The sequence below is a fragment of the Branchiostoma lanceolatum genome, chromosome 14 (assembly GCF_035083965.1).
Source record: "Branchiostoma lanceolatum isolate klBraLanc5 chromosome 14, klBraLanc5.hap2, whole genome shotgun sequence".
Lineage (NCBI taxonomy): Eukaryota > Metazoa > Chordata > Leptocardii > Amphioxiformes > Branchiostomatidae > Branchiostoma > Branchiostoma lanceolatum.
In genome coordinates, this window is record NC_089735.1 from 8,903,176 (window position 1) to 8,926,228 (window position 23,053).

The 23,053-nt window shown below is 41.5% G+C and overlaps 1 protein-coding gene across 4 annotated transcripts; it reads right to left on the reverse strand.

Annotated features, from left to right (window-relative positions):
- Positions 1–5,067: 5,067 nt before the first annotated feature.
- Positions 5,068–22,823, reverse strand: LOC136449115 (probable cysteine desulfurase). 4 transcript variants are annotated; one of them, XM_066448935.1, is made up of 18 exons: positions 22,570–22,823; positions 13,414–13,601; positions 13,051–13,081; positions 12,673–12,789; positions 12,399–12,516; positions 12,216–12,281; positions 11,453–11,518; positions 11,202–11,343; positions 10,938–10,977; positions 10,592–10,757; positions 9,921–10,078; positions 9,273–9,477; positions 8,310–8,371; positions 7,994–8,053; positions 7,408–7,519; positions 6,791–7,021; positions 6,309–6,564; positions 5,068–5,886 (listed from the first exon to the last, which is right to left on the reverse strand). In XM_066448935.1, the coding sequence occupies exons 2-18, from the start codon at positions 13,547–13,549 to the stop codon at positions 5,735–5,737; spliced, it is 2,118 nt and encodes a 705-aa protein (XP_066305032.1). In that variant the 5' UTR covers positions 13,550–13,601; positions 22,570–22,823; the 3' UTR covers positions 5,068–5,734. The 4 variants fall into 4 exon arrangements, with proteins under 4 accessions (XP_066305032.1, XP_066305031.1, XP_066305033.1 ...); XM_066448934.1 differs by lacking the exon at positions 22,570–22,823 and adding an exon at positions 21,138–21,250; XM_066448936.1 differs by lacking the exon at positions 22,570–22,823 and adding an exon at positions 18,180–18,300.
- Positions 22,824–23,053: the final 230 nt, after the last annotated feature.

A 23,053-nucleotide genomic window follows, 5' to 3' on the forward strand; every position in this document is an offset into this window, starting at 1 on the left:
TGCACACCGGAAACTGATATGGTGACCTCTGCACTCTGCAAAACACCGCGTGTGAACCCAAAGTGCGCTAAAAATCATCCCTGTTCTATTTCAAAGGCTTGCAAGGCAATAACATCAATCTTTATCTTCGAGTCATTTTTAAGCCATCTATCATTATATCTGTTGAAATGATAGCATTCACAGCGGAATGGTACGATTTACTGTAAGCTACACCAACATGAAATGTTCGCTGCTGTCTTTGAGGCAACGACACTGCAATAAAGGGGTGCGTGTGAGCTTGTTACCATCGTGACGCCTAAAGTTGGGATCCATTTCTTTGTCCCAAAAATAAAAGCTTAAAAGATTTTATGACATGATATGATGCATCTTAATATGTTTGCACTTAGAGTGAAGTGAAAGACAGTATCCGTTTCAAATTATGACACCCACGTAGGGGACTGGTATCGTCGTCGAGATATGGTTTACCGCGCATATGGATGTGTGCATTTTTACATTACAGGGGCGGGCGGTTTTACAAACGCATTTCTTTTAAAATTCGCCGAAGTTACGTATTAATATATTCATAACCACGAGCATTAAATGATGAAAATCTTAATCTTTTTCACATTAGACTATAATGCTCTGTAAAATATTAGGTAAAGCAAAGTTCTCAAGTGGGACAGTCCAGTTATTTGCCCGCCAACTTCGCATTACACGTTCAGTGACCAAGGTCAGGAGGGGTGACGTTTCACTGTGGATTAAATCAACGGTAACGTTTTGAGATCAGAGATCATCAGAATGGTAAGTACGTATTTATTTATTTTCTGAAATAAATACGTGATTTACGACACAGAAGCAAGAACTTGGCGACCTGTCCTAGCGATGAACAGTAATACTTAACCCCAGTCTTGTTGCGAACCTAATGTTTGACATTCACCTCTCGTTTCATCCATAGAAGCTGACTCTTCAAACATTTCATCATCGGTTCAATGCCGAGAAAATGTTTGAGGCGCCCTCATCGGCAGTGAAACTGCGAATCAAGACGTACCATCGTCCGGGGGCACCGAAAGCAGGGTTGATGTCATATGCTAGCATCGGTGGAGGAGCCTGGATGGAGGTTGGCTGGATTAGAGAGAAGGACATCGCCGAGGTCGACCAGGCATACGGCCGGGGAGGGGTGGAAGACCGGGGAGTCCGCCTTGACGAAGTTTACCAAAAGAAAGGCTACGTCGTAGTTAAGATTGAGATCCTGTAACTTTTTCATTTTCCGTGCCACAGAGCTTTATGGGCAATGAAATATAATTAACAGCGATATGTGTACTAGTAGTAAAACAAGGTAAAGATGTTTGTTAAGAAATTCTTGTCTTCTTAATGTATTCAAATATATCTTCGACTTTAGAAGAACAGTTAAGTTAACAACAACACAGAGTTGTAACAACGTGGCATTGTGCTACTTCATGTGAACTGTATCAGACAAAAACATTACAGTGCTTTACTACGAGCCTTGTTTTCTGGTGAACTGAGGTAAATGCGAAAGGCGAAGAATATTGTGTTACAGTTTCAGACAGATTCTAAAATAGTATATTTACGTGTAGGCTTACAGGTGACAAAGTTTATATTGTGTGATTTTTGTATTGTTGTCTCCTGGTAAAGAACTACCCAGCAGTGACCAAGACAACTTACTCACATACATACTAAGCCAGGCAGGTTACAAATTAATTCAAGGTAGCTACACCTGGTCAACGCTCAAATGTTACTGTATACAACTTTTTGATTAATACACAGAGATGTAAGTTTAAAGCTCTGTCTGTTATCACTGGTCTGTTATACAAAGTCTTATTTTGATGGATAACCTATCTAAGACCTGACACCCCTTTAGAATCTTCAATGGTCCAAAGACATAGTAAATAGCATAGACATGTTACATGGAAACAAGTTTCTATTAGTTATTACTGGCAAGTGATTTTTGACACATGTACATGTACAAAAAGGATATATAAAACACCTCACAGAAAGCCCCAAATGGTAAACTTCATACAGTACAGTGGGTTTCTGGTCGGAACTAGGATTAACAATAACCTCCTTGCCATAACATGCCTACTCGTACAATTTCGTCGGTTTTACCACACTTACAACAACTAATCATAGTCGTAGCACTCTACTCGTTTTTTGATCCTTCTCCGCTTCGAGGGGTTTTCTGCATTTTCTTTCTTGTCGTCTTCTCCTTCCCTCATCCTCTTCGTTCCTTCTTTCTCTCTCCGCTTTTCTTCCTCCTCCATTTCCTTTCTTCCTTGTCTTGTCGCTTCTTCTCTTTTTTCTTCTCTGTCTTCTCCTTTCGCTCCTCCGCCTCAGCCTTTTTCTTCTCTGCCTTCTTCTTTCGCTCCTCCGCCTCAGCCTTTTTCATCTCTGCCTTCTTCTTTCGCTCCTCCTCCTCGGCCTTTTTCATCTCTGCCTTCTTCTTTAGCTCTTCTCCCTTTGCTTTTTTCTGTTTCTCTTCCTCCTCTTTCTTCTTAAGATCATTAATGACGTCTTCATGGGTCAACACCCGGGCCACCAGCTTTTTTCGTCTCGTCTGTTTTGCAACACTTGTCACGGGCCTCAAGATGCTCCGTAGATGCGGAGGGACTAAACTATTGACAACCGGATTGTCAAATGTGTTCCCACATGACGTGCACACTGGTTGGTGGGGGGCCTGTGAGGTCGAAACTGTAGAGGTCGATGGTCCCGCCTCACTTGAAGTCGACGGTCCCGCCTCACTTGAAGTTGACGGTCCCGCCTCAGAGCCGGTCGAGGAGGTCATATTCATCCAAACCTTGTCCAGGGCCTTCGGATTAAATGGAAGTACCCCGGTTTTGGCAAAGCTTGCCTTGATGTTGTCTGGTGTGAAAGAATCGTCTTGAACAAAACTGTATATTCTTGCGAAGTTGCTCTTCTTCGCTTGGAAGGAATGGCTTGCGGCCTGCAAGGCTTCCAACGTTTTGGACCATTTGGCCTTCAGAGAGGAAAATACAGTTGCATCCAGGGGTTGAGTGCATTGGGAAGTGTGAGGTGGCAGTCCGTAAATAATGATGTCTTGGGCGAAGGCAGCTTCGAGAACATTAAGAGACAGATGGCTGGTGTGTTGATCAAGTAGGAGTAGTATAGGTCAGGACTGATGACAATGTGGGACGAAGATTTTGAAAAACCACTCTTGGAAAAGCTCTCTATTAATGAAACCTGAGGCAGAGTGGGCATACACGGCCCCGGGCGGTCCACCCTCGCTGAACCTCCCTGAAGGTAAATTCTTGTCGTAGATTACCATTGGAGGGAGGACCGCCCCTGCGGCGGAAATGCATGCCATGACGGTGACGTGGTCTCTGAAACCTGACCTGATGGCGGGGGCCCGCTTTGATGCCGTCGGCACTACGACGCGCGACCGCCTGGCGTCAAGCTCCATCCCGGTTTCGTCTGCATTATAAACTAAAAAGGGGCGCTGGTGAACGCTGTGCTTTGTCAACAGCTCATCTAGCTTGGCAAAGTGATTACTGAAAGTGTTAGGATTGGACATTGCTGCGCGTGCCCTGTCCAGACGATCAGGAGACCTCAGCGATATCTGTGGGTGCCGCAAACGGAACCCACTCCACCATCTCTTACCGGGTGTTTTCCCGCCAAACCGTGGATCTTCTCCCCTCTTTTTGCTGCTTTCTTTATCGATCTCCTTCGCCAGCACCTTCATTACACCAGCAGTAAGGGGAAAACCTTTACCTGCCATGTACATGCTGTATCGAACGAGGGTCTCCTCGTCCTCCGGCTCCCGAATTTTGTTCTTCTTCCGACCTTGTCTCCGTGTCTCTCCTTAAATCTATCATCTAGAGTACTTCTTGGCAAATTGTATGCCTTTGAAGCGGCATAAACAGACTTTTGCTCCAGTCGTACTTCGCGTAAAGCGTTTTGTACGTCGTCCTCGACCCATTCACGGTAACGTCGGCTCGGACGAGACTCGGACATCTATAAATAATGCGAGATTGTACATTTGTTATCATTTGGATACTTTATTATTTAATGTCGTTTTATCGTTTCCACCGAATTTCACAGCTATACCGCAACAATACTTAGTAGATATACTTGGGACAAATTACTGATTAACAAGTGGTTTTCACGGTTTTTGGTCGTCAGACCATAATTATATCTTTATCATACTTCGACCAGTACAAGGCCAAGGACCGATTTCAATAGACTTGACCCTAAACTCATCATGATTTGTCCACTCATCATGTCATGATATTTGACAACAGTTTCATGTCATCAGCTGACCATGAATAAACGATTTATTGCGTCTCCTGACATCTACAAGTTGTGGTGAAGGTTCTAGGGAAGGTATCAATCAATTATACGCAAGATATATGCGTCGTTTAAGTATACTAGTGCCCATTACATCAATGCCCTTATTGACCTTGATTACGTTCGATTTTTCTTGCCTAAATCTACTAGCGTGTTTGCGCTTATTTTTGCCCGTTCCACCTCAAAGAATCCTTACCCAGACACCAAACTATCTCCAACATATTTTAAGCAAGCGTCACTTACCCTCACACCACCTAGCGATCTTCACTCAAAGCTCAGGTTCATCATACGTGATCCTCGCTGCCATATCAAATGTCGACGATCGATTTCGAACAGGACCATGGGAATGATCATGACGTAATGGCTGGGAGGGCGTTCGGTTCCGCGGAGTAGTTGTGTTTACAGGTCAGTTTCTTTGACAAATAAACTCACAGAGACTCAATTGTTTTGTGTTTTGTACAGCTTTAATTCTTGTGTATAAATGTGTGTTGTGTGTTTGGTGAATGGCGTTGTAGTTTTTGTTTGAGAGCCGCCGTTAGCCGTGACCTTTCGTATAGCGTGGCCATGATAGCGCCCAGATTCCAACTCAGAGACGAAATGATCGTTAACTTTGCTAGAATCAACGTTGCAATAATGAAACACCTCAATGCACAGTCTCATGTCCTTCGTGATTTTATTCAGCACCATGGATGAATACAAATATGACTCACTTCTGCATAACGAAGCAATTAAAAACTATACCGAAGTTGGGGGTATGCCGAAGTTGCATTAACTGTATGTCGAAAAGTATTTTTATTTCAGCATTCAAGAAGTGCAGAAAGCAACACTAGTGTCGTAACCTAGCTATCACTACAAGTTTACAACTACGCTCAAGTCTGCCACAGTAGCGTCACTTCTACAACTACCAACTAATTCAACTTCTACAATTAGATTCATAGCTAGCTGACTATTCATTTCTAGTCTACAAGTACACTAAAGGCGGAGGGGAACGAAATTTCTTGTATTTTTTTTCGAAATAAGGAGAAAATCAACGCGCGCGTGAATGCCATCCATGAAATCTACTGAACTGCGTATGGTTCTAACGTACCCGAGGTCTATCTAGTAGTTAAATTTAAGATTCATTCTCGGAACACTAGTATCTAACAATAAATGTACTTAATCAAGAAACCGTTTTGCAATGCTTAGAAATAGAACAATGATTATTTATGGTAGGTCACAACGCCATTCTTCTGTTTTCAACAGCTATCCGTGTACCAAATAAATAATGTTGGATCGTTTATCGTTTGACAAAACAACAATATGTTGACGAATTGGATCATGTAGAAAACATAACAAAATATCAGCAGCACTGAGCAGTCTTTTGTCATGACACTGTGGCGCTGTTTCATTCCACCTAGAAGCGTCCCCTGTCAGCATAATTCCGAATTACATTGTATCAAACCGCCCCAGCCTTTTCCTCCTGCTGCATGGACACCAAGCTGCCGTTGTTGACCTTGGGTAGCCTGACGGGTGTGGATTGCACGTCGCCGCGTTTGGGGACGATTCTCCGTTGTCTCATTTTCCCTGCAGGAACCACCCTAGGACGTGCTAGGGGAGGGTAGTGGCGTAATTAGTCAAGGATTACAAAATGATACAGAAAGGTCAACATCATATTGCAGAAATTTAACGTGACGAGAATGCCACCCTCCTCCTCCCTCGCTCGGCATCAGCCCTGCTTTTCTGGAACGAGGTTCTAGGTATAGGTGACGTCACAGACAGTTGCTCATAAGTAATTAATGAGTTAGCCTTATTTGGCACAAGCAGCCGTTATTTTGTTCTGAACCCAAAATAGCGATGTAAGATGTAACCTGATTAGCTGATAGCTTCCCATCGACCTTTGCGGATTTCCACAAGTCGAGCTTGCGGTAATCCTCTGTTTGGCTGAAAGCTGTTTGCTGGTGACGTCACCAATAACAATAGGGTGCAAGGATGCAGACAGTACGTTTTACACTTTTTTTTAAGCAGCTTACCAATTCTGTTGTTCTCGGGTTTCACGTCGGAATCGCTGCTCTGTGTGGTGTTTCTTCTGTGAAGACGTGCCTTCTGTGAAGTTGTCCCGTCTTCGTAAGTCTTGACCTTGAAGGGAAGTGGTCTGGGCGAACCCAGCTGCAGTTCCGGATCCTGCAGGTAGCGGCGCGCCTCGCTGGGCAGCAGAAACCACCGGAACTTCGAGCCGTCCTCGTCAAACTCAAACGGGTTGTCATGCAGCTCAATGCCGAGCTCCTCCTGCAAGAACGCAAGAACAAAATGCAGGGTGAATCGACCGCAGGATATAATTTAATGTGATGTCTAATGCTACAGGCGCGGGTACCTCCAGCAGCTGATGAGCAGTCTAGGGTCGGGGTACAACCGATTGTTATCAAATACACTTTGACCAAGTCCGATACCGACTTCCTGGCATCTTTGTGCCGAGTTTGTTACATCCAGTCAATAATTTCAAAATCTTACGCACCAGTTCTTTGTCTTTCACTTCTGCAGAGTCGAAGACCTCCTCCGCCATCTTGAGACACTCCTGGTAGTTTGTAGGCGGCGTTTTCTCTGGGATGGACGTAACGGAAGTGTACGTCATCATACCGGAAGAGTAACTGATGGAGTCTAGACCCGACCGTTTCCCCCTCCGACTCGGCCTCTGTTTGTGGTGCGACCTGTGTTTCCATTCTGCCGTCTCTCTTTTGAACGTGTACTGGAAAATAAGATACCATTGTTCAGTAATGAAAACGTCATCTCCATTATCCTCTGATTGACACTATATATTAGAGACGACATTGCTTAAGTTTGTACCCTTAGGCACAAAGCCCTGGACTTGATTAATATCAATCTATCATGTTTTACCGTTTAGTCGATGGGTGCCGTCATGTAACATTTTCAACGTCGTGGGGCGGCCATCTTGGAATTTATCATGTGACTATCAGGGGTAGTGGCAGGTTGGAATGATTCTATCAGCTGACTCATTTCGACCAATAATATATAGAACCCAACCAATATGTAGCCACGTGATGAGACGTTATTTATTTTAAAAATGTGACTCGATACGAAGCTGTTCGGATGCTACTCGATATATGTTCTTACCTGTGGTAGAAGTTTCCATCCGTGTTCCGCTACCATGGCAACGGCTTTGAGAACAAACTGTATGCAAGGTTCGTCTGCGAAGTAGATCAGATTCAGTCTGGCAAAACCGGGCCTAGGTGAGACAACAACAGAATAATGTTAACCTTCTCCCTGCTGCCTAACTCTGTAACCAATAGGGAATTGGGTGCCAAACGGCTACTTCAGTGTGCTAAAGGTTAAGTGTCTGAGTAATCAAAGTTTTTAAAGCATGTAGAGGGCCTTGGATAAGTAGCAATCTAGTAGCTTATTCAGTACATAGTTTACAGCCTCTACGTTTCAGGACGGCGGCAGGTATCGACTTCCAGGCACCTCTGACCAATGTCTGACGTCACACATCCCGAAGATCAGTGCGCGTGAGGGAAGTGGGTGAAATTCCTGATGGAGAGGTAGGTGAAACGACCAAAAACTTGGTGAGCCATTTTTGTGTTGGATAGCTATAAATGCTTTTAAGTATACATTTGTTTGGACGTATCCACAAGGGGACTGCTTGTGCTTTATTTGATAGTTCATACTGTTTGTCGTCGATGATAAGTATAAAGGAACTTACTTTAGAATCTCGCGAGAAGTTGGGTCTGCTATTTTGGTGCCGGAGGAATCTGCGTCTGGCCTGTTTAAAAAGGAAATAGTCATATCATCCATATGTGAGAAAAACAGTAGATTTGATGAAACTTAAATGTATGATTTTGACCCTCTGTAACAAACAAACAAACGTTAAATTTGTTTTAATGAACTGACTGACGTTCAGTTATTAGACCGATGAAAACATCAAAGCAAAACAAGATCAATGAACATGAATTTTGCAAACAGAAGACAACACAACGCTATATTTGGTATGTATAAAGACAACAAAGCTGGTGTCTTACTTTCTTCCAAGCAGTAAAGATTCAATCCTTCTCATCATCTCGTCACTGATGCCCAGAAGATCCTAGGAAAGAATACGCAGTCGGTCAGAGGTATGTATCTTAAAGGTGCCCTAAGCAATATTAGGGCACTGAAAGTCACATATTCAAAATCAATCTTTTTCTGATTTCTATCCATAGTAAGTTTAGATAACACTATCCCATCGCATATCGACCATCATGGAGCAAAAGTGCAATGTCGCTGTGTGGCGGGAACTCATTGAAAATCTGAGCACTTGGAGTCCAGCCATCATTTCAAATCTTCCGAACATGCACGATTCTGACCGATAAGTCCCGAACGCTTCCGAAGAAATAATCACGTGGTCATGGCTCAATGTGCTTGGGCATTGTGACGTCACGCGGCCGGAAGTTACCGAAAATTGTCGACAGAAAACGGTTACGGCTGGATTCTGGGCTGATTTTTGGGGGGACCCAATAAATATAATACTCCTTTTGTGGCTTGCTTCTCTGCTATTTTTAAACGCCCAAAGTATGAAATAATGATGAAGATGTGCTAATATGGGGAAGTAAATGTCAATTTCAACTTCACCAAACAGAATTGTTTTCCCCAGAATATTTCAAGTTTTACCCCCTGAAATCGCTTAGGGCACCTTTAATAGTGAACTGTACAGATTAAATCCACATAGTTAGTCCGACTGTATTTGACCTGTTAAGTCCTGAGAATGGAAAACTGATGACCATTTTTGGCTAGTTTTAGCGGTTTCTCAGTCACCAGAGTGTGCCTGGTTGAGACCACGTTTCAAACGCGTACACACACATAATCATTTTGCATTGTCAATTGATGCTTACTACCAACAGTTATACTATTACATATCGTTTGTATACCACGCACGTGCGTGGAGATCAGTGTTTCACTCGAAAGCCAGTCAGCCTGCAAAGAAAAATGTTAATAGACATCGTACTAACCTGCCCGTATGGCCCTGCGCATGCGCATCCTCCCCTGGCCTGGATCCCGAAGACGTCGTTCAGCAGAGTACAGATGTAGTTGTGATGCAGCAGCAGCCCGGACTGCGCATGTCTGATGAGGAAGGAGAAGATGGGGAGCCGCTTGGCCCGGTGGCTGCCGACAAGAATCAGGTTGGGGCTGTGGGACCACGTGCTGAAGGCTCTCCTGATGGGGAAAATCATTTTAGCTTTTCAGTGTAACAGTTGGTGATCTATAATATGCATAGAGACATAAGATATAAATAGACCATTCTTATGTACAAGCATAGCGATCAAAAGATTACGACTTCTCATAGACCAGTGCATCATTTTCAACTAGATAACTATTGTTACCTTCACTCAACAGTGACGGCGGGTTGTATAAACTTCCTGGCTGATTCAATCAATTACTGACGTCAGGTGACCGCTATGTCACGTGACCTAGGTAATAGGTCATTTGAATTCTGAGGAATACTGCAGTAGGAGATTTCAAACCCTGATGTGCTATTTTTTGGGGTTTGAACAAAATTTTAGCTACCAAACTTTCATCATAAGATATTTCAGAATTAGGTCCTCAAACTACAACGTGCCCGCCATGTTGGACCGCACGATGTTATTATCTTGACCGACCTGACCAGTTCGTCCTCCCGCCGGACGATGTTGCTCGGCCCGATGGCCTGCTTGAGTTGGAAGGCGAGACCTGCTCGGATGCAGCCCACGATGTTCGGTGTGCCCCCCTCCCACCTTTCCACCACGTCCTTCAGATACACCTGATTATGTTTTGAAACCTGTACAAAATAAGACGTTGAAGTGTAAGAAAATAACATCATCTTCTCTGTTGGGAATCGTTTCATATAAAGCCATGTTGATTTGATTATATGGATGACATCCGCGCGCGCATCACTTTTCGTCAGAAAAAAGACGTTTTCGGCCATACTGTTAATCATAAAAAAGCAGCTGCAAATTGAGAAAATATATGCTGTTAATTGCAAAAACATATTTTTGAAAAAGGGTACTAAGGTCGAAGAATGCCAAGTCAATGTCAAATTCCAATGAAGACTTTTGAAAGAACAAAAATGAAGAATCTATATTTCGGCATACCATACTATGTGAGTTTACTTTCGTTAATCCTACCTGACCATGTAGATTTATAATGAAGGCAACTTTTTTTGCCAACCTTTTTTGCACGCTCGCATCCCAGAGGATGTCATCCATATGATCAAATCAACATGGCCTAAATGGTTTCAAGGATTAAAAATCAAAATTACAACAATTGTTACAACAAAAAAGCTATGACTTACAAAGAAAACGGTTCCTCCCCCACAAGGCTGCGGCACGATGCTGGTGAAGAGGTGTTTCTTAGCGATGAGCACACCAGGTGTACCCGGACCGCCCACCAACTTGTGAGTAGACAGGACGATCGCGTCCTTGTAGGACAGGTTTTCTTCCTCACCGTTAGACGTTAACCTATGCATGTACAAAACAACATGTTTAGCTTGATGCAATTATATAGAGTATTCAAGTAATTTACATGTCCTAGGAGAATATTTAAGAACATCATCATCATATCCTTTTATCTAAGAGCAAAAGTAGATAAAAATATATAAAGTGATATTATGAAAAAACGTATTTGTGATATGGACTTACCTATCTGCAGGAGGGTTCATGTCTATGTCAACGTAGGGAGCTAAGAAATGGAAATAGACCGTTAGTATCAGAAGTTATGGCTCAGACATATACAGCACTGTTTGCATCAAACAGTTGTTAGATGTTGAACATTTAGGTAAAGCCATGATAATGCTTTGCCACTATTTACGCAACTTCACATGGTAAATATGCCATGGTTCTGTATGTCAGCATTAGATCAACATACACCACATGACATTAGGAGTTAGATTTGGCGTAACTCACCCGTGGCAGCATAGTCAAAGATGGCCAGTGCTCCGTACCGGTGCAGTAAGGTAGAAACCCGCGCAGTGTCCGTCAGGATGCCCGTGATATTCGAACCGGCCGAGAAGGCGCCGATCATGGGATGGCCGCGACCCTGCCATGTCTGAGAGGGATAGAATGGATTAGAATTTGCTGTTGTCTAGAAAAGTAGCCGGTTTTAGTCACATAACTGAAAGCTGTTGTTAACAGGATAGTTTGTAAATCCCCCTCACCTTAAGTTGATTGTCCAACTGCTTGAGGTCCAACAAGCCCCGAGAGTTCTCGTCAATTCTGATCAACTGTGAAGTTGAAAAAGAAGAAGAAAAAAAAGAAGGTTGAAATGTATACACATACTGACCAATTCCGAAGTCATGTTTACTTGAGGTTACGTGACCTGAGATTGGTCATTTTATCCTCATGAAGGCCGGATAGCCAAGAGTTCTGGTATACTTTTTGTTGTGTTGAAACAACAGACGTGTTGCCATGCGTTACTCATAGTGACATATTGTTGTCTAAGAGTACATTTTACAAGTACACTGTCGCCCAACAACCCCCTAGTGAAGGAGGCATGTATATCATAAGTGCAAGTATCTGATGACTCACCTCAACCTGATAACAGATGGAAAGCAGCATGGATAAAATGAAGAGGATCATTATGAGCAACATGAAGTGAAGAACATCACGATGAGCAACATGATTAGAAGATTATGATGAACACCGTGTAGGGAAGAAGATCGTGGTGAACACCATGAAATCATGAAGAGGATTATGATGAACATCATGAAATGAAGAAAACCACGATGAACAACATGGAAAGAAGAATACCAGGATGAACAACATGGAAAAAAATAAGGAATACCACGATGAACAACATGAAGCGAAGAAGATTATAATGAACAACATGAAATAAAAAATATCACGATGAACAACCGTGATTGAGTGATGAAGATGGAATTATATTAAGCTTGCTATACTTAATCTATATTCAATACTGACCTTTGGTGACAGCTCTCGCCAGGGCAGCAGGTTGGAGTGGTGTTCAAATGGACCCACGAAGATCACCTGCAGAATTCAACAAAACGTTGTATCAATACCTTGTAACGATGTCATATAGTAGATAAGTGTACTAAATTGAAGAAAAATGTATAGGAATGTCTGTATTTTTGAATATGTCCTCACCGGAGGTTTGGTAAACGTCATGGCGTGGATCAGTGTGGTCAGTGCACCTGTGCAGCCATTTCCAGAGAAGATGACCACGTCATCCGGTCCCGCGTGCACAGCATTGTGGATGATTTTCCTGATAGACAAGGGACAGTTCCATGTCAGATAAACTAGTCTTTGGTAACGTTTCTCTAAATCTACAACCCTACAGTTTTTAGTAATGTTTTTTAGCACAATGTACAAAATGAACGACTGAAAACGAGTTAGACAGCTTATTCATACGATGTCTTACCGTGCCTGCTCCCTGTATGCCGAAGTCTGAAGTGACACAGTGCTGGTGGAGGTGTGTGTGTTCCCGTAGAGTGGGAGAACCTCTTCCTGGATGTAGTACTCGATAAACTTCAGTGCTCTGTTTGAAAAAAAAAAAAAAAACTTACATTCAAAGCATGATCATTTAGAAGTTGATTGCCAATAGGACACGTGGTGTGCATGTGTCATCATTCTAATTAATTGTAGGAAAGCTATAGAAAGTCTTGGCATATTATGCTAAGGTAGCCCTTTACCAATGGATTCTATTTGAGGCGAAACACAAGACAAACGATGCTTTCTGGCGACGACCCAGGGGCGGATGCATTTTTTGGATCAACGAGTGATTGAATTTGTTACTCACCTTCCAGAGGCCACGTAGTCACAATATGTCACTGGGAAGTAAAGAGAAAAATTGTTAATATCTCAAATGACCCTCAAATCATTATAAATCACAACATCAAAGTATCACAAGCGCCCAACAATATGATTTTGATATCATAGGTATGAGTCCCAGCCTAGCACATCGATATGATTAGTCAGTTATAGGTCAAAGGTGGGATCAATATATGCATATCCCCAACGAAGGCCGTCTTATATCTATCCTTGATATTACATTGCGTTGTATAATTATAGATATCCTAATATTCATTTTTCCTGGACCTATACAGTATTGATTATACTATAAAGCTGCATTTGAAGACATTCCTTCGATATTCCAACCTACCTTGTCTGGGTCCGTAAGGTCCGATGATGACTCTATCCTTGCCAATGACGTTGTCGTCCACAAATTTCATCAAGTCTGGTGTGGCCGGTTCTTGTCGGTCCATGGCGTTCGCCAGGGGGCGTCTGGACTTGTGCATCTCGAGATCAGCGCTGGTAGCCCACGGCGGAGAAACCGCGTAAGCCTTGTTACTGGTGGAGATGTAGATGACATATATTATCAATTAGATTTGCAGCTATACTGCTTTCATATTTCAGTGATATGCAAACACCCAAATACATATCTTTAAATTTCCTATAATCTGACAAAAATGTATTGACGTGTTCAGTCGACTTCGAATCAGTCCAAGTTGCATGAAAAGTAGCAAAGCATTATCATGTTTTTACGTGTTCAGCCGCCTTCGTTAAACTCCATTACGTGCTATATACAAGATGTGTATAAGATACACGATAAAAGTGGGGCAAATTTGGATAGGTTTTCACCGAAAAGTCCAGACGGATAGAAGTAGAAGGTGAAGACACACAGCTGAGATTCGGAAATTAGGAAGGCCCTATGAAAAGTCTGTTCACTTTTCCAGTTTGACTAATCTTTTTTTCAGCTACGAACATTCCGTAGCATTTTATAAATGGCATTTCTTTGATCACAACCATAGTATCACGTTTTCCTGGAATTGTTGGGATGGGGGGGGGGGGGGTGCGCCAAGAGGAAGTGACAACTATATGTTGGAACAAACAAAGGGGGTACAGAGAACTGGCCGTTCCTTATCAGATCACGCATAGCCCTGATGTTTCAAGATGTTTGTCCATCAACACACACGAAAACCTGACTACAAAACCGTATGAGAAGGCCACAACTCGGTCATCAAAGCGATCTTTCCGTTCATATCGGTCATACCAATAGACAGAAACACAAAGACGTCTCTAACAACAAAAAGCGACCACTTCTATCAGCATTTGTGACATTCATCTGTGTTTTCCCTTGACAATGGCAAGAACCAAAATACAAAAGATAACTTTCTATCGCGACTATAGACCTTTTCTTCCTTTGAAAGTAGAAACAGTCGCTCCTAGGCACGCAAAGGTCAAGTGCAACCTTCGCAACAACACACTTGTAACAACGTTGTCAGTGAATGGTTATTAACTTGGGAGAAGCACTCTTCACCATCTATACCAACAATAGATTATAAAATAATAGATGCAATGATAAATGAACGACAGAATTGTTTGTTTATTGTTGTTGTTTTTTCGCCATTATCTTTTTTTATTGATACTAGTAATAAAATGACATTCGCCTGTAGGTTACTTTTCATTGACCATATTAGGAAGGAAGCTATGGCAAAAAATGAAAACGTTGAATGCTTGATTGGAATATTTGATTCATTTTGACGTGCGAAAACGTATCTCCCATTACCCGCTGTGTTCCATAAATCCGCCACTTTGAAAGCGATTTGAGATATCTCTAGCGTAGCGTCTCCAGGTATGCACAGTTTAGATATACAGGAGTGTATTATGCTAGGGACGTTGGGTTGGAGATCTGTTTTAACGCATTTTTTCAGGGTGGCAGAGTTATGTACCCTAGTGGAATTATGTTAGTTGATGTTACATATCAAATTACTTTACAGATCAAATACCGGCATTGAATTAGAACCAGATACGTATGTTCCATTAAGGTTGGTCTAGCAAACGATATGTTTAAAGCACTGGACAAATGTTTAAAGTATTACAAATATCATTTCTGCGTTTTACCTTCATTGCATGCAGTAACAGTTACTTTATAACATATACGATCTATTTAAGAAACATTAATGTGCAGTAATTACAAGGTAGATTGCAAAAATATCGTCTCCTTAAATTATACTATTGTAACAGGACTAATATTAAACAACATCACATTGTGGTGTAAAGCATTTTACAATCGAGTCGTAAAGCTGGTATTACTGACAAAAGGTGAAGGTTATGACAATGTTGACAAGGTCGATCGGCCAGTTTTCGCAAGAAAAACATGCATACATGTATCACGATTTTGCATCAAGGACTATGTAGGTTTCAGTTAGGACAGGTCCAATTAGATTTATAAAACACGACGACCAGCAAAAGTTCAAACTCACCTGAAATGTATGAATTCACCTAAGAAATGCTTCTACAGGTCCAGAAGACGTTTAGTTAAACTCTACACAAAATCCAGAGGGTTGAAACGAATTTGCTGTATCTCTTCAAAAAGCTTTTTTCGTAACTGGTACGCATGCAGTTGTCCTTGGCGAGTGGCTATATTTGTTGATAGTAACGGCTAGTTGTAACTACCCCACCCCTACCGCATACACGCGATTATGTCGTCTGTTAAACGATGTGCAACCAGGAAGGCTCATTGTCCTTGAATTATACGACGTCTTGTTTATAATTCAACTCGGCATGTGCTATTGTTGTACATTGACAGGACCATTGGCATAGCTGTAGTGAGACAAACCGGCAAAAGCATTTGTATCGATTTATTTTCTATGCGGGACGATCCTAAAATATATATTTGTATGTCAGACACTTTCGAAAACGAAGGAGTCAGAACTTCAAAGCACTATATTCAAATTTACTTTGACGAAAAGTCTTACGGAAAAAGAGGCAATAAATTTCCATGCATGGCCTCGATCTTTTTGAAAAACAATTATATAGCCAAATCAAGCTATTGAGTCTATTTTTAAAAAGACACTAAACATTTACAACCACGACACTGAACTTTTACAACCACAATTACAACCAGGTGTTTTTGTAGTTAAATAAGCGGCTACTTATTTCACGACCGACGAACAAGCGTTTACCGAAAACGGTACAGCAGCCATCCACAAAAACGTGTATTGGATAGAAAGGGAAACAAAATTAAACAGGCCCTAATATAACTCACTTGTAAGCAGCCATGTGAAGACAAGACGTTGACAGGTTTGCAGCTTACTTAAAAAATGGCAAGCAGTCTTCCTTTGTTTTGTTTGGCCGGGGTCACTGAATTATAGATGGCACTGGGCTATGGCGTCACAACATATGAATAACACACTGCGATATATTGGCCACCTAACAAAGTGGAGATGACGTTTTTATGCGGGGCCGCAAACAACCCACCTGGCGACAGTGTTTGGACTATTGTTGACGAGTAACCGACTGAAATGCCATTGTGTACAAAAAAACTACAATGGATCCTATATATCAATGCTTCGACAGCTTAAATGCCTGTACTGGACACGGTGGAGAAAGAAGTCATGGAACTAGCGTGGCAAAATCAAGCTTCTAGCAGCCCTTCCGCTGTTTGGGTTGAAAATTTGCCCCCTACAATGAGAAACGGTGTAACACAGGCTACCTTGGAGTCAGTGCGTTTAAAGGCGATTTTGATATTGTGTTGTTATGATAAGCTTTATATGATATTTTTAGATCATTTAAAATATGATAAAAGCCACGCTGGCCTTCGATTATTATGCCACACCTGAAATTTCTATGCATATTTCTGGTAGCATGTTGTGGAATGCTTGATATAAATTTTTTTATGCAATGACAAGATAAGGATAACTGCAACGTTTACGATCTATTCTATATCTTCTAATTTTAGTTCACATTTATGATGTTCGTGTTTTGTATTGAGTCAATGTGCGCTATATCAGTGCCTGAGGAAAAGTACAGTATATGGTAGGCCGACGTACAGCAGGTTTTAGGGGAGCTATAAATCGTAATTACGTTTTCTAGCTGCCCTCTTCCGATGGATTGTTTGACACAGGAAATGGCTAGTGCCCCCAACATCTGCTTTTCAAAGATTAAAGTCTTCTAACGTCACTGTATTATTACAGCCAGTAGGTAACCATTCGACGCGTCGACGAGTAATGAGGCTGTTGTAACGTCAACGTTAACGACCTCGAACATGGGACCCCCATTTTACGTCTCTTCCGAAAGACGGTGCAGTTCCTACCCTTCCCGGATTCGAACCGGGGTCTCCCAGTTACCAACTAACTGGAACCATGAGGCTACCAATTGAGCTACAGAGACAAATGTAACGTGTATATGAATCGTGTGATGTCTCTTCAGCTAGGTGCGGATTCTACATCAGCTGGATCTGTATTAACAGCTGTTGACAATGGCGTATGTTAGCCATCAACACAAATTCTAAGCTGACTCTTCTTGCCCTCAGGGCATCGATAAGTCAATCTGTCAGGATATCTAACATATAATTAGTGCACGAGCGTCATAATGCCTTAGGCTATGCCCACCCGTGCTGGAATGCACGTACGAGGTTTTAGACATGGCGGAACTACTGTTTACTATAGATGGCTGTTACTGATGGGCGTTTACTATAGATGTCTGTGTGAGCGCGTGTGTGTCTGTGTGCGTAGGTGTGTCTGTATGTGTGCGTGTGTGTGTGTGTGTGTGCGTGTGTATGTATGTGTGTGTGTGTGTGTGTGTGTGTGTGTGTGTGTGTGTGTGTGTATGTATGTATGTGTGTGGAGTATGTCGGAATGTTTGTGTGTGTGTTTGTGTGTTTTATTTTTCCTTTGTAAGAGGAAACTTTGGTTGGAACTTTGATTTTCCGTTTTTTTTCAGTCGTACCTAAAAGCTAATTCTTTATAAAGCGCGGTCGACGCGTCGAAAACTTAACAATACATCAATACATGCTCGGAACAGAAATGCCAGAACCTCCAACCTATCTCTCTCCCGTGTAAACATAGTTTTAACTTACAGACTCTACCATTCACAACATTTCTGCAATAAACATTGCTACTGTAATAGAACAAAACCAAATACCTGTAAAATGAGTCTTTGGTCCTTTCAAAAGCGGGAACCTTGATATACAGCACAGTTAAATTCCAATGTCTTATTGTGTCTTCTAGCCCGCAACTTGTTCAAGTCTAGTCGACTGGATTATTATATAGACTATGAGGTATTCCCATGTGACGAGGATGCCATTGCCTTTCACACGTCATGATAACCAAACACACGTCACACCTTGGAAGGACACACCTCTCATACACCGACATTATGCATAATGACGACGTCATCCATGATAGAACTACCTCACCATATCTAATTTAGGTACCTGTTTACTAAAAGTATACCATAAATAAATCGTGAACTATTCATGTTCTAAGAGTAGCTTTGTCTCTCATTCGCCGACTAATTATGCATGACGACATACGTGATAGAACTACCTCGCCATATTTAATTTAGGTACTTGTTTACTAAAAGTATACTATAAATAAATCGTGAACTATTCATGTTCTAAGAGTAGCTTTGTCTCTCATTCGCCGACTAATTATGCATGACGACATACGCGATAGAACTACCTCGCCATATTTAATTTAGGTACTTGTTTACTAAAGGTATACTATAAATAAATCGTGAAATATTCATGTTACAAGAGTAGCTTTGTCACGCGTCAATGTAGGGTGTGTTGACCTTACATGGTCCAATGGTTGTGCGTGGCGTCTAATCGTTAAACATTACTTTCTCTCTATATAGATATATATATTATAATGACGTCATGCATGAGGTCACACCCACTCAAATACGAATGATTACTCCTTTTACGTGGTTGTTTATTGAACTGTAAAACAAAAGGCATAAAACTTAAGGTCAAATCTTAACTACATAATGTGTTTTAACTTCCTCTTAGCTTCTCTGTCCTTGGTGAGAAACATGAAAAATCTGCTCTGTTTACTTTAAACTATTTGGCGTTGGGGCATATCTGTATAATGATTCTATAATCTGTTCCCATAGGAATGTTTGTTGTCATTTCCTAACAGGGAACTCCCGTTTGAAAAGAAGTATGCAAGACGGGAAAGCGTGGGCCTGAAGGAAGTCTTAGCCGGATCAGTGCTGTGTGTCGTGTTCAGGATTCTTATCTCTTCTTTGCACCATTTTCTGTTGCATATAAGGCGTGGTAGTTGGGCTTAAGGCACATCCTTTTTACTCGGTTAAGTCCAGAGAGATAGTAGTAGAATTAAGTAATCACCTCGACACACCAGGAAACTTAACTACAGAACCATATATATATGGAGCATGTAGAGAGAGAGATAACAAGTTGATCTGCGGGCCTGTGGGGACTATATCGGACATACAAATAGACTGTAGCACACATACATACAGGCAGTCAGACAGACAGACACGCGCGCACGCACACGTACACAGCGACACGTGCACACACACACACACACATACATACATGCACACACACACACACACACACACATATATATACACACATATACATACATAAACGCTAAACACAGATAGAAAAGGAGAAGTCAGACTACTTGTAAGGAAAGACGCTTTTTTCATATCGAATTCGAAACGGCACAGACCGGGAAAATATCAAAGCGGGACGGCTAAGATTATCAGTGAAATTGAGATAGTAGACCGTTGTCGATAAATGATCATTTGTTAAGCGTAATTGGTGTCTCTTATTCTATGCAGGACAGGAAAACACCAGACCCTCTTTTCAGACTGGACAGGTTTTTTTCGCCTTACAGACTGGACCGTACCGTTTTTTCCACCAACCCTTAGGGTGTTCATGTCGCATTCTGAAACCCAACAGACTGTGACATCCAGGTGTGCGTGCCCTTTTCAATGTGCCTATCCTGATACTAAACCCATAATCTCCAAGCAGATCTACCGGGGCCAGTTGGACACAGTTTGGGCCCTTTGGACACTGTCTTGCCGCCAGTAGATGTGCTTGGAGATTTGGCCAAGCCCCAACGTTTTGTGTTCAAAAATGGGATAGGCGAGCGGATGAGTTAACACAATGGTTATAAAGACCCGTCTAACTAGGAAACAAGAATACAACTTCACCAGTTCTCGTCTGTAAAACATTAACATGGTCGACTAGAGATGCTGAATATGTTTTCTTTGTTTCTTAATTATGGTTGGTTGTCAGAGCATGATGAGAACTAAGAACGTATGGATAAACTTTTTTTAAAGTTTCGCTATTGATAAAGAGTAAGTAATGTTTCTAGAAATAATTCTTTACACTTTGTATTGTTCTAAACTTAAATTTTGTTTCTATGAGGGTTTTTTAGTGGCGAGTGCTAAATGACAGCTTGACCGCATTCCATTGCCACACCTTTGTTACATATGAATAACTCAACTTTGTCATTTTCGTGCGGGGAACCAAAATAACAATTCGATGTTTTTGTTTTTAACGAGGTCCAACTTAAAAGCTTAAAAGTCTAAGTCAACTATCTCGTTATAGAAAGGGATATATGCACCTGTTTCAACACACCTGTGTTTTTCAAAGCTGAACGAAGTATTACCTGTGTCCTCCAAAAACTATTTTCTAATAAACTAGAATTCCGATACATTTTCATTCACTCAAAGACGTCAAACTTTATGAACTTTCCGTACAGCAAAAAACGATTGCTGAAATCTTCTTCTGTCCAACTCGAAGCGTAATAAGTAGATACAGGTGTGCCCAAAAGTCGGATTTCAATTTTCTATTCCCGGCAAAGCCCGAGGATTTAAAAGAAGAAAAAAAACTCGAAATTTGTAATTTTCACGTTTGCAAGCTTTTGTAATGAAATACTGGCAGTGTAAAGAAATGCGATTGTGGCTTAGCAATGATTATTTCGATACAATAACTAATGATTAAATATAATCAAAACCACAGACCCCCTACCGTTGAAGGATCGAAGTGGGAAACGATACACTCTATTTCAATTATTTCGTTACTTGTGTCAGTTACTATGTTTACAAAGATCTTTTCCATACCTTCTCATAGTACTGCGGAACTTTAGAGCTTGCCTCGTTGAGTTCAAACAAGGAGAATGGAATTGGGCCACTTATCGAAAAAAAGATCGCTTGTGCGTTTTACATCACCGCGAGTGAACTATAAAAAAGTGGATCAACCAGAGAGGTTTTTTAATGTAAATGTTCCGTCGTAATTATTATGTAAATGTTTTGTCCTGTGGATGAAAACTCTTTACCTGCCTTGGGGCGGGTACATGCCCGATGCCCGGATGTTTTGTCGGAGTAAATTGGTCGGTAAAATCATATGGATGTTAATGTGCTCTGCTAAAAATAGGCAAATTGTTCTCTTGTTTTGGGCATCAAAATTGATGTCACCGCTACATGAATATTGTGAATTGTGACTAATAATCAACACACTACCGTCTGAAACGCGCCTAAAGTTACCAAAATGGAAAACAGTTCGATACATGAATTCCACCAGACATAGTAGAAGACTACACAACGCGATTACATAAATCACATTGCTTTGACTGTTGTTTCTAGTTTGTATGAAGTGCCTGACAGCTGTAGATCTATACGTTGTCCTTATTTCGTTCAAAACTAATTCATCTAATGTCGTCTAGTATCTATGTAAGCACATTATAGAAAACCATATATAGTTAGTTTCTGCGATTGTGAAAATGGTAAACTCAGTCAAAAACTGCAATGAAAGTGAACATTGTCGTGTACATTTGATCAAGGAGGTTATATAGAGCTCATCATCATTGCATATATTACGACCGTCCAGTCAATGGGTGATGTGAAATAGCTACACCTGGTCATGGTGTCTGTTTTCACAACTTCACTGTTTGACAAGCCGTGCACCTATTGTAGTTGTCTTCAGTAACAACAATATCGTACATCGACTCTAGGACATTATATAGTGTCCTTGATCGACTGAAACGGTTGTAATGTATATAATCGATGATTTTCATAAGAAGATACTTGTGCTGAGACGCAAGTATAATAAATTGCGATCTGAACCGGGCAAATGGTTCATTCGATAGCTATTTAAGCTCTTTTAAACAGTACCACTTATTATTCTTGTGCAACAAATGAAGATGTTTAGTGGAGAACAGCCAAGCCTATTCTTTGCAGAGTGGCAGCCATGTTTTAAAAATCTCCCCCCTCAACCGTGTCCAACATTTGTTCCTAATGTGTCTGTCACTCTGTGAGATCCGTTGTGTTGGCAAAGCCGGTTTGATAGAAGACCGCCATCCGATACAATTTTCAGTCTTCTTAGTCTTCAAGTATATAGGGACTACATGTACAGCTTGTGTATTTGACTGCTTTGCGAGCAACGAAGTCATGACTATCTAAGGGTATCAGCAAATTAAGTTTTTAACAGCAACTTAAGTTCAACTCGACACTAACGGCGTGAAACGAAATAAGTTCCCGATATTAGAAAACTAACCTGGATATGATCTGACGTATGACGCCGCTGTCCTGCTGCCGTCGCTGTTTCCGCTCAAAGTGATAGATACAATTTGAATGTCGCACCGGTAGTGAGGCTGAGGCCGTTTAGTTATGCTCGTTGTCCGTCTGATTTCTCCATAATTTTCTAGTTTCCTAACAAGTTGTGCAAATTATGCTCTTCGTTTACATGTACAATGTACTTTACGGCCAACCATATGCGTAGAAAAAGCCACACTCCTTGTTCTGAAATTGTCGCGCACTTCTTTCGATATTCATAAGTTTTCACCTAAAGACAACTTGTCAATGGGTCATGCCTTTCGACCATTGGCCCAAATATTAGACCACCCGATTGGATTGGTCCACACCATAGCTCCCAATAGCTTATCATCAAATACCTAGCAACGCTGAAAATATTTGGCAATCAAAGATTGCAGACTTCAACCGTTCTTGCAGAGCATATAGGAACACGTGAAACACTAGTC